This window comes from Phalacrocorax aristotelis, chromosome 3 (genome assembly GCF_949628215.1).
Source record: "Phalacrocorax aristotelis chromosome 3, bGulAri2.1, whole genome shotgun sequence".
NCBI lineage: Eukaryota > Metazoa > Chordata > Aves > Suliformes > Phalacrocoracidae > Phalacrocorax > Phalacrocorax aristotelis.
In genome coordinates, this window is record NC_134278.1 from 46,914,572 (window position 1) to 46,926,869 (window position 12,298).

The 12,298-nt window shown below is 47.9% G+C and overlaps 1 protein-coding gene across 1 annotated transcript in view; it reads left to right on the top strand.

Moving 5' to 3' along the window:
* Window positions 1-11,566: 11,566 nt before the first annotated feature.
* GRIK2 (glutamate ionotropic receptor kainate type subunit 2) overlaps window positions 11,567-12,298 on the top strand; it is a 418,771-nt gene continuing 418,039 nt past the window's right edge. The window contains exon 1 of the mRNA XM_075087352.1: window positions 11,567-12,106. Within this exon, the coding sequence (XP_074943453.1) occupies window positions 11,992-12,106 (115 nt within the window). The 5' untranslated portion in view covers window positions 11,567-11,991. The remainder of the gene's footprint in view (window positions 12,107-12,298) is intronic.

The window sequence follows — 12,298 nt, forward strand, 5'->3', positions numbered from 1 at the left end:
AAAAAAAAAAAGACTTCTCTAGAATTCCTTATGTCCTGCTATACTGCTATTGCATATTCGCTATTGCAAGTATTAATGACTTGGCTGCCTCATTTAAATGTTTGATGAAGACAATATAGAAGAAACTGGAGAAACGGTGGTGTTTAGGCCCAGAATTTAGAATGTATCTCAACAAATTAAAAAAAAAAATCGGGAAAATTAAGAATGATATTCAACAGGGACAAGCACAAGATTCTACACTTGGGGAAGGATGAGTAGCTTAGCATATGCAAGTGAGGAAACAGCTGATCGGGGCATATTGGGATTTGTGAATATAATGGGAACCTGAAAACAGTAATAACAGTCTTTCCTCCCACTTACTACTTTAGTTGTGGTCTTTTCTGTACTATATACAGTTCTGTACACTGCAATGCAGTGATATGGACCAATTAGAAACACTCTGGCAAAAGCAGTTATAACTATGAGATGCTTAGAAATAGTCTAGAGAAGAGTAGGCTCAGGAAGGCGGGGGGCACACAAGATAATCACAAAATGACAGAATGGTTGAGACTGGAAGGGACCACTGGAGGTCATCTCAACCACCAAGGCTGGTTGCCCAGGACCACGTCCAGACAATTTTTTGATGTCCTCAAGGTGGGAAACTCCACACGCTCTCTGGGCAATCCATGCTGGTGCTTGGTCACCATCACAGTAAAAAAGCGTTTGCTGATGTTCAGAGGCAACCTCCTGTGTTTCAGTTTGTGATCGTTGCCTCTTGTCCTGCCACTGGGCACCACTGAAAAAAAGCCTGGTTCTGTCTTCTTTGCACCTTCCCTTCGGGTATTTATACACACTGTAAGATCCTCCCTGCAACATCTCTTCTCCAGGCTAACCAGTTCCAGCTTTCTCAGCCTTTCCTCACATGGGAGATGCTTCAGTCCCATCATCATCTCCCTTTGCTTGACTCTTTCCAGTTTGTCCATGTGTTTCTTATCCTGGGGAGCCCAGAACTGGACACAGTACTTCAGGTGCTTTCTCACCAGTGCTGCCTGGAAGGGAAAGATCGCCTCCTTTGACCTGCTAGTAATACTCCTAATGCAGCCCAGGATACCTTCAGCCTTCTTTGCCACAATGGCACATTGCTTGTTCATGTTCAACTTGGCATCCACCAGGACCTTTGGGTCTTTTTCTGCCAAGCTGCCAACAGCCACTCAGACCCGGTGCATGAGGTTGTTCCTCTCCAAGTGCAGGCCTTTGCACTTCTCCTGGTTGAACTTCATGAGGTTCCTGTTAGGCCATTTCTCCAGGCTGTCGAAGTCCCTCCAGATGGCAGCACAATCCCCTTGCGTATCAGCCACTCCTCCCAGTTTGGTGTCACCAGCAACCTTGCTGGGGGTACACTCTGCCCCATCATCCAGATCATTAACGAAGATGTTGAACAAGACTGGACACAGTATTGACCCCTGGGGTACACTGCTAGTTACTGGCCTCCAATTAGACTTTGTGCCACTGATCACCATCCTCTGGGCCCAGCCATTCAGCCAGTTTTCAATCCACCTTGCTGTCTGCTTATCCAGCCCATACATCAACAGCTGCTTTATGAGGATCTTATGGGAGACAGTGTCAAAATCCTTACTGAAGTTGAGGTAGGCAACATCAACTGCTCCCCCCTCATCCACCAAGCCAGTCACTTAGTTTTAAAAATTTATCAAGCTGGTCAAACATGACTTCCCCTTGGTGAATCCGTGCTGACTACTCCTAATGATTTTCTTATCCTTCATGTGTCTGGAAATGATTTTCAGGGTCAGCTGCTCCACTGCCTTCCCAGGGATTGAGGTGAGGCTGATTGGCCTGGAGTTCCCTGTGTCCTCCTTCTTGCCCCTCTTGAAGAAAGGGGTGACATTTAACTCCCTGCATAATATTTCCTCAGATGTTCAGAAGATGGTTTTAGAGAGAGGAATAAACTCATCTTTATGTTCTTTGCAGGTAAGAGTAGGAGTGATGAGCATCATTTGCCATAAAGCTGTTTAAAGCAAACATCAGAATCTTGTATAACAATAAGGATTGCAAAGCCATGAAAGCCTTCATGGGAAGACTGAAAAATATGGCAGTCTATTGGAGAATATTGTACACTGTATCATGACTGGCACCAAAAAAAGAAAGTCCAAGCCATGCTTCTATATCCAAAGGTATTCAGATTCAGGAAAAGTTTTTATTCTTTTATGGTTCTTAGTAGTATTATATTTTAGGCCTCTTAGAGATGTAATATATTTTGGTGTATCTCTTAAACAATAAAGTAGGTCAACATGTAAGTCTTGAATTAAGCCAGGTTGTTCAAATGTGAGATATTACTTCTAGAGTTATGGGATATCATCTGGAAAGACTGTAGAAAATCCTGTCTAAGACTTACCAGTGAAAGTCATTAAATGATCCCATCTTGCTAGACATTAGGAGAGAGAGGAAAACTGTGAGACATACAAACCAATGAATCACTCTAAGAAATAGCATGCCTGCTGTGTTACCCAGGCCAGTATTTTTAAAATTAACAGTAACACACAATGGGTACAAATCCCTCATCAATTAAAAGCTCAATTTTGTATATGATCCATCAAACTGACATAAAGATGTAACCTATGGCTCGTTGTCTCCCTCAAGTGGATAATACAAGAACAGGGATTTATTTCTCCTAGACAAAGAATTTTTTGTTTATTCCATCCTGCTTTGACTCAGTCTTCTGTTTGAAGGGACCAAACTTGATACATGCAGCCAGCTTGACCAGGAATATAAGTATATAAGGTCATCATTAAAAGCCGCAACCAACTGTGAAGAACCAAAATTTGGGAGGGTTTTCCTTGGCCAGACTAATGACAATTTTTTTTTTGCCCATGAGCTGCATCAGAAGTCCTTATGCCACGGCAGTAGGACACAGATTTCCTGAAAGACCACCCAGTGTTGTTCACAACTGCAAGAGGATAAAAAAAACCACAACAATGGCTGGCAGGAAGACTGAAATATTTGGTTGCCTGCAATCTGAAGCCCCAAAAGTTTGCTTCAGTACTTTTTGTGGCAGGGTACAAGCTGTGAACCACTCATCTTGAACAAGTGTCAGTACTCTGATTTGGGTCATTAATTGGGACAGCATTTGTTTAGGGCTGTTAAGGCTCAGCACCCAGAATCCCTAAGGGATTATTTTGGTTGGTTTTGGGTCCTTGTAGATCCGGCATTTTGTAAAACTTCCATGGAAACACTTTTAAAAGATCTTAAATTCTGTCAGTGTTTACATTATCACAGCTGACCCAAACTGAACAATAACGCAGGAAAGAAAAAAAAAGTATTAAATATTCAGATATACTGAGTACTAGTGATAGATTTCTGTGAGGAAAGAATCTGTCATCTTTAAGTAATTCCATTTTGGAAGGTTTAAAGGAATTAGTCTACAAGTTTACGTTACTCCTAACTTTGAGGTGCAAATGCACTTAACAGGACGGGAATGTGATAAACCCAGATTATTTCATTCTGTATATTTAGAAATAATGCTGGGGAAAACAAACAAAGCCAAAAACCATTCTCACAAAGGCCTTTGCAAATTTGTTTACGTTTTAATGGGGTGAAATTCTTATTGGCACTTATAAAACTTGTTTTAAATAGCTGGTGAAAAGATGACACATGGATATTCTTTTTTGATAAAGTTTAAAATTTCAATTAAAATAATTAACAATAAAAATAAGCAAGCTAGCAAATAAATTTGCTTCTTTTCTTGTAGGAGTCCAGGACCTTTATGACAAATTCTCTTGTACACCTTACTTTGAATATTGACAAATTGGGCCTGCGCTTTCCTATGTTTCTTTCTGGTGGTCAACACTGATGAAGTTCAAATTTCCCACAGTGTAACTGGGAAGAAACTTAACAAGAAATTTTGTCAGTATTGAAAGTATGGGGGTTTGCAGTGGTTGAAGCCTGAGAAAAGAGAATCCCAGAGTCTCTTCCCATTACATCGCTCAGTGACTTGCAGTGTGATTTGAGGCTTGTTGTTCCAACTTTCTTGCTCCAACTTGCTTCATTTAATAATGAGGCATATGCAAAGTCCCTAAATATCCCACGTGGTATGTGTTGATAACAGCACCGGTGGCACCGGGAACCTCTTTCCTGTCTGAGGGAGGACCCAATTCTGGGTAAGCTGTTGCTGCCTGAGGAAAGCATTGAGGGTTCCACGTCTGGACAGAAATGTAACCCAGGCAACAAGGGAAAAGGCTCTGCATCGATGTAGTTGAGGTGAAATGATTATACGAGGGTATTACACAATCCATCTGCAATATTAGAACCATTCTGGGGGCTGAAATACCACATCCCTTCTCTTCCCTTGCCTTCCTTTCTCTCATCTTAGAAAGGCACGTATTTGAGTCATATATTTTTATGTTTGCCTTGCGCTGTGTTTGTGCGCTCTCAGAAAACTCTGGGTAGTAACAGCGCAAATGCAGTCGGTGACAAAAGAAGAGGGACGGAGTCACGGAGTCTCTGCTCGCACGGGTGTGCGCTCACCCGGCCTCGCACGCTTCCCGCCCTTCTGCCTGCCCGCAGCCTCAGCCCGCCTCGCCTTCCCGGAGGTGGTGGAGAGCGCTTGGTCACTCCCTTGGCGATCCCCTTCCCTCCCGCAGGACCCCACAGAGCTCAGCTTCCCGCTCGGTTGCCCCGCACGCACCCCGCTTGCTGCGGGCGCAGCGCCTCCTGCCCAGCTCCCTTCCCCGCCCCCCCCCGCCCCGAGCTGGCGCCAGGCGCGTCGCCCCAGCAGCGCGCCCTGGTTTCTTACAGGAGTTGTCGCCGTTACAGCTTCAGGCAAATGAACTGACTAATGAATTTTCTGTCGGCCATGGGAGTGCGCGGCAAGTAATCAAGGGATGTGCTGTGGGGCCGATTAAGCTGCAAGTCACAGCGGCCAGAGCCCGATCGCGGCCAGCCCGGCGCGGTCTGCGCCGCCTGCGCTCGGCTCTACAATGGCATCATTGACTATTTATTTACTTCGCACAACAACTCTGCTGTTTACTTAATTATAAGAGCTTTTCAGCCACCAACCCCCACCCGCCCCATCCCTTCGACGCTGTTCGAGCCCCCCCGCCTCCCATAGCCAGGGCTGCCTGGTTGATCGCTGAGCATCCTTTTTGGGGTGCGGATCCGGGAACGGGAATTTTCCGTGAGGGAAAGGAGAGGGGATAGGGATTTTCCTGTCAAACTGCCCAGCACGTTTGCCCGGAGATCAGACCTCGGAAAGCTGCGGGGGGTGGGAGGGAGGGTGGGGTGTGCAGGGGAAATCCTTCAAGGCACGTCCGAGCCGCCGCACAAATTCGGGAGAAGGGGAGAACGGGCAGACGCCCGTGGCGCTGCGGGGCCGAGCACGGCTGGGCGGGAGAGGAAAGCGTGGGCAATCCCTCAAGGGGGGAGCCTCATTTCACACCCCAGTTCATTAGGGAGGCCTTGGCCCTATTTCAGAGCCGCCCCCCTCCCGCTGCGTTGCCGCTTAGGAGCGCGTCAGGCGGGAAGGGGGGCAGACGAGGTCGCGGCTCCCACGGGGCGCGCTCACCCCCCTTCGCACGAGGTTTATCCCCCCATTCCCGACCCCCTTCCAGCCTGGATGGGGTGGGGAAAAAGTGTCCGAGCTCAGTCCCCGCTAGTGCAGGGTAGGAGCGGGGACAGGCGAGCTTCGGCATGAGGAAGGACTCGAGAAGCAGCCGAAGGCACCCGCACTTTTTCTAGCACCCCCGCAGGCTGTGGTAGGGGCGCTCCGCTCACCCCCGCACGCACGGAGCAAAACGGGGACGGGCAGGGGTAGCTGAGCGCCGTTTTGCAGGCGGTAGGGTCCAACCCCAGCCCCCATCCCGCCCCGTGTTTACAAAACGGACTCGGGGACCCCGATTAGGAGCTTGGACTTTTAACGCTCTGAAAACCGGCCGCCCGGTGAGCTCGAGCCCCTCGGGCGGCCGCGGGGAGAGGGGGCGGGGGGAAAGGCGGGAGCGCTTCTGCTCGGCCGAAGCCCTGCGGCCGCCGGTGCCGGCAGGGCGGGCGGGCGGGCGGGCGGCGGCGGGGCTTGGCGTTGCGGGGAGCCGGGAGCGGCGGCCGCGGGGGAAGCGGGTTTCTGCTCCTTTAAAGAGCGCTGTGCAGCGCTCCCGACGGGAGGCGGATCTCCCTCCTTCCCTCCCTCCCTCCTTCCCTCCCTCCCTCCCTCCTTCCCTCCCTCCCTCCCTCCCTCCTCCCTCCCTCCCTCCCTCGCTCGGCCGCCGCTTGCCGCCGCCGTCAGTGGTGCCCGGACGCCGGCTGCACCGCAGCCCGGGCAGCCCCCGGCGTCCTGCCACCGCCCTTCCTCCCCCCGCCTCCGCCTTCCTCTCCCTCCCCGCTTCCCCGCCCGGAGCTCAAGGTAGGATGTCCCGGCGTCTCCGGCTGTGGCCGCCACGGCTGGAGGGGTTGCATGCAACTGAGGGGCTGCGGGGGGGGGGGGGGGAAGGGCGGTGGAGGGTGGCGGCGCGGGGCGCACACCGCGATGCCCCTCGGCCAGGTGTCTCCAGGCAAAGGCGGGCGCTGAGCTGCCGAACCCGGGCGCTGCTGGGCTGGCCGGCTCCCGCCGCCCAGGTCTCTCCCTCCCGTGGGGTAGGCAAAACTGCCGCCTTGCTCTTCTCCCGGCGTTGCTTCGCACCGTCAGAGCCGCCGCTGTCCCTACGCTGGGGGCGGAGGGGTGGGAAGCGGGGGCGAGAGGCCAGGGCAGTGAAGCAGCCCCTCAGTGCCCCCGCCCGGAACCGCCCCCCGCGGCCGGAGCGCTGCCCCCGGGCCGGGCTCAGGGCCGCCGAGGCGGCAGCCTTCAGGATGTGCCCCACGCTCTCCTGGGGGAGCGGAGGTGAGAAATGGGCTCTAACTTCGCTAGAGTTGTGGGTGGACAACAGTCGCTACTTCCGTGAGGTCTCCTCCTGTCCCTACCCGGCCCCCACGGTACGACGCAGACAGCCCCCCTTTCGGCTTGTCGGCAGTCCTGTCATTTATTTCTGGACAGATTCAGCATTCTTTGGGAGAGCATCGCTAACTCAGCCAGGGCACTGACACTCTCTGGGTAGAGCAAGAGACATTCCTGCCTACGGAGTGGAGGCATGATTGCAGTGAGCCGTGTGCGCACTGGAAAGGAATGAATCCATTACAATGAAAGATCTCTCCTCACGTTTTCCTTAGAAACTTTTGGGGGAGTAGAGCATGGAAAACATTAAACATCCTCCTTCGCCTCCCAAAATCTTTCACAGCTTCCCCAGCCCCAGAGCAAACTGAAGGGACTAAAGCTTGATCTGTAGATAATGCCACAAATATTTGTTCTTGCTGCTTAAAACCTGCTAGGAAAGTGCATTGCTATGATACTCAAAAGTGTCTGAACAAGTAAGTCTACCGCATACTCAGTTCGTTAATTAGAATGCACATCTTTCCAGTAGCTAAAAATTAATTACCACCTTAAAAAGTCATTAATCATCGGTGCAGCAGAAACTTGGTTGTAAATTTGGACCGAGCTAATAACAGGCAGAGGAGAACCTATGGTTTTTATAGCTGGTGGGAGTGAAGTGCAAATGGGCCGCAATGTGTTTTTAAATTATAATATCAACATTCATTCGAATACTTTGGCAAACGTTTAAAAAGGGAGGACTGTGTTACTGCTTTGTCAGCAAAGCTGCGATACTTGTTTCTAGAGATCTGGAGAGGCTGGTCAAGTGTTGCGGTAAGCTATGGCTCTCCTCGCACCAGATTGCAACAGCAGGAGGACTGTGGTGGCATGTGAATCTGAAGTGTTTGGAAGGATTTGCCGAAAAAAGGTCCGGCAAACAAAGCTTTGGGGACCATATTTTAGACGCACACTAAATTTGTATCAGTTGTTGTTGGGAGAGGACAAAAGAGTAGATTAAGTGATATAAAAATCTTATCACCGGTTCTTAGAGACATAGCGATGACCTGAAAATGAAAGCCAATTCCTTTTTAAAGTAATATGGTAGAACTGTACATCCCGGTAGGTGGCAGCTAGCTGGAACTGGGTTAACTTTTATTATGATAACAGCACATGAAAATATGATCTGAAGGAAAAAACGCCTGATATAATAAGGTAATCAGAATCACATATCTCCTCTTTCCAAATGAAACATTATGCACATAAGATCACCATTTATACTTGACACATACTAAAGAATTTAGTAGGCTTTTATTACGCAGAAAAGATTTAAAGGCCTGAGACTGTGTTCTTTCCCCGCCTGTAGCCCGAGTACTATTTTTCACATCCGCTTCACTTGAACATTGTCCTTGTGTATTAAAGATGTGTTACTACCGTGCCTACAACAGATGACCAAAATGTAAAACAAATCAAACTGTATACCCAAGGAATTGTAGATTTCCAGTTGTTGATCACTGAAGTGTGGAAGGCAGTTTCGTAAAGACTTTAATCTGAAAAGAACTGTGTAACAGTGGTGACAAGCCCCAAAGCACAAGACCCACTTCTCCAGTACATAATTTTATTAGGGATTTCCAACCTTTGAACTGTACGTCTTGCAGGGAAGGCAATATGAAAGGCGCTAAGAATATTTACCTGCTTTCATATTGAAATCATTCTGGAGAGTGGACAAAAGTACCTTTTGTAAAGTTTACCCTTCCTTTTCTCTCCCTTCCCCGAAGAAGAGATGAAGTTAAGGTCTAACTAACAGGAAAAGAGCCTAGGGTGGTGAAGTCTGAGGCTTTAGTTAATTGTATAGACTGTAAGTGGTCTTCAGTCACCAAACATTTAGTGAGTTCTAAACACCTGATGCCTTTCAAGATTTACTTTTTGATAAGGATCTGATATTCTTGAGAAAATAATTCTGGATTAACTACGATTTTCCTTCAAGGTGGGAGCTACGGTTTGAAAGAAGCAGGGGAGGGATGTTAAGAGAGAGCATTAGGCGTCGTGCGGTAGCAGACAAGGAGGAGAGTGGTACTCCTAAACCCGTGAAACGCCATAAAACAGCTGACCAGCTACCGGAATCGAGGGTAGAATCTGTCTTTAAAGAAGCCGATATCAGATTTTAATTTCCTTTCCGTGTCGTGAAATGACCGGAGGGGAAATAAAGAGGGCGGTTTGACACCTGAGGTGGCCGGGGGGGGGGGGGGGGGGTGAGGGGGGGGGGGGGGGGGGGGGGGGGGGGGGGGGCGGGAGCGGGGGCGCTCTCCGTGGTGCTGAAGGGGCCGCGCCGGGGCCGCCACCGCCCCCCGCGCCGTGTCCGCGCCGGGCGCTGTCCGCGGTGCTGAGCCCGCAGCCGCGGCGGGATGCGGGCGCGGAGGGAAACGCAACTTGGCTGGAGTCGTATGCGTGCGACCGGGGGCTGCCCTGTGGGCTGCTGAGTATCTAACAGCAAAAGGAATTAATCACAAGTCGGTTTGTGATGCCAGTGATACGCGCCTCGGTGACTTAGGGGCTCGGTTGGGCTTAGATTACAGGTAGCTGTATTTTTTTTCAAGAGACCTTAGAAAATCAGACTGATAACAGGAGTCACTTTTCTCAAAGTTTATGACTTGCCTAATGTGCTGAAGCTGACCATGAATATAATATTTTCAAAAGCGCTTACCAAAATTAAATTAAATTTTTAAAAATCCATTTAGACAGGAAGCGATATCTGAGCATTCACAATTTTAAAAGTATCTAAAGATGCCTCATGTCCTGTATTTCAGCAACACCAGGGGAAAGAGGAGTGAGGCAAAGGACGTTCACAGTACTCACGTGGGCCAGTTTTATTTCCCCTTCGACTAAGATGAAATATGAACGAGTAGAAGAGAATAACCGAAATAGAAAATACAAGAAAAAGCATCTCTCTACATTTTTACTGGGAGATATTCTAAGTGTGAACTGAAGGAGTCGCTAGATATCCTTGCTTTTAACACTAGGTGTTCTTTTTAAAGTGCTCCAATAGTCAAATCGTCTGATTGAATTCCCTGCCAGACTGCAGAACTAGCCATTCATGATACTTATTTTTGACACTGCAGTTATGCCTCCATCTTAAAGAAAAAAAAATCAATGATGTTTAATAATCCCCTTGCAGAATGTACATTTCTTTTCATCAGCGTTTTACCGTGTTTTAAGTAAATGCGTGCAGAGGAAATCAGTAAGCCATAACGATAAAAAGTTACTGTGAATTGCTAACACTCTTAGGGGTACAGAGCACCAACATTACGGGTTATAATTTAAATGCTGCTGTTACTTATTTACATGTCTACAATGCACAGATATTATTTAAGAATAAACTGTAACTCACCTCTGCTATGCTCTGCTTCTGATAGATTCCACAGAGTGTTCTCATTAGCTTGACATCATCGGTATTTATTTCTGTAAAGTCGGGTTTATTCTGTGTTCATCTGTATGTATCTGTAGGGGAAGTCTCTCAGTGATATTTTCTTTAGTAATAAAAGGCAGAGAGAGAGATAAAGGAGACAAAAGATGTCTGTAGGCACAATGTAGAATAAAATGAATTCATTTTCCTGGTGGGGACTCTAGGAATTATCTTTTAATATTTGTATTAAAGCTTAAGTAGGTCCAGCAAAAGCTTCACTTAGATTGCAAAGTCTGACAGTCCTGGTTCAATGTATTTTAATGGATACAGGCACACAACTAATTGTATTTCCAAGGAAAATCTGAAGTAGTCCACAGAATGAGTTTATCTTCTTTGAAACACCTGGCCAAAAGACAAAAGCCCGTGGCTGCATTTGCAGATACAAACTCGGTATCCCATTATCAAGCTCGGAAGTGCTGTTGTTTTCACTGAGGACTGCAAAATGACAAACTACACAGATCTCGCAGTACAGGGAGGAACAGCAATATTTCCATAATACTGGTCTGAAAGGACAGCAGAGTGCAAAATAAGAAAGTGGCAGAATCAAGTGCAAAACATAAACTAGTAAATCTCCAAGTTACTGTCTTTTAAGTAACATTGCAATTTCAAGCAAGTTGAGCTAAACAGGTCTGTGCATTCAACAAGCCTGTTCTAGTGCTGCCGATTCCTGGTTACCTTGCAAAAGCAGGCTGGTACTCCATGGCCACTGGGTCCGGAGCAAGTTCCTAAGGACAGTCAGTATACAAGCCATCGCATTTACCTTATTTCATGCATTAACGTGAGTAACAGTTAATGAATGTAAATGTCGTGATCTTATTCTTTTTTTTTTTTTTTTTTTTTTTTGGCCTAAACGTTACTCTTATAACCTGCATGACTTTATTGTTAGCCTTCTCTTTCACAACTTTAAAGCTAAGTGATTTCGACCCAGGCAGACAGATACTAAAATGCATGAACTGATTTTTACACAACCGATTCCTTTCATCCCCACCCCCCCACCCCGCTACAGACCCTTATAGCTATTGTTCAGAACAAGTGAAATACTGATAGCAATTAGAAGCATGTAAATAAAACCGAGCTCTTTTTTCCCTCCGACAACGCTAGGCGACCAGATCGGTTGCATAATAGAAATTGGGAAGGCTGTCTGGCAGGCAGCCTTAAGAAGAGAAGAGCTATCTCAATTTCTCTCACTTAATCTTGGCTTCGCGTCAGAAGCTGTGCAGCAGTGCAGTAGAATGGGAGCACAGCAAAAGCTTCGCCAGTAAAACGGCTGGTGCTCATTGACTCTCGCTATGTGGCGATACCTCAGCGATTTCTCGAGCTGGATTACCTATTGATTTTCCTCCTTTCTTGCCTCCCAGGTTTACTCGGCTGGACATTGTGTGTGTTTGGATTTCTCAAGGATTCTCCCCCGACTAACATGGATGTCCCACCATTCCTTGCAGTTGAAGGTTGCTCCTTGGCGCAGTGAATGAAGAACATGCAGGGATTGCTAATGGGTTTGGGAAGCGTAGACTCTCTCCTCTCTCTGTGACCATGCCGTGATCGTGTCTGAGGGCCATCAGTTTACGTATCCTCATTCTCACCCTACCGGGAAACCTGACGGCTTAGAAGGGGGAAGTAAGGCAGCGCGTGTGTGCATAGAAACATCATGAAGATTATTTCCCCTATTCTAACTAATCCAGTCTTCAGATGCACCATTAGACTCCTTCTTTGCTTACTGTGGATTGGATATTCTCAAGGAACCACACATGTATTAAGATTTGGTAAGATTTCCCGACACTTTTTTCCTTGTGCCTTTAAGCCTGAATGCGGTATGCGAGGGATTGACTCCGAAGGGGGTGCTGGGGTAGAGCCGGGACGCGCTACCGGAGTCAGGCACCCAAGTCCCTCTTTATTTTGCATCCGGAGGGATGAATTGCCGTGTGTTTTTTCTGTCGCTGCAGCTCATTGTAGCC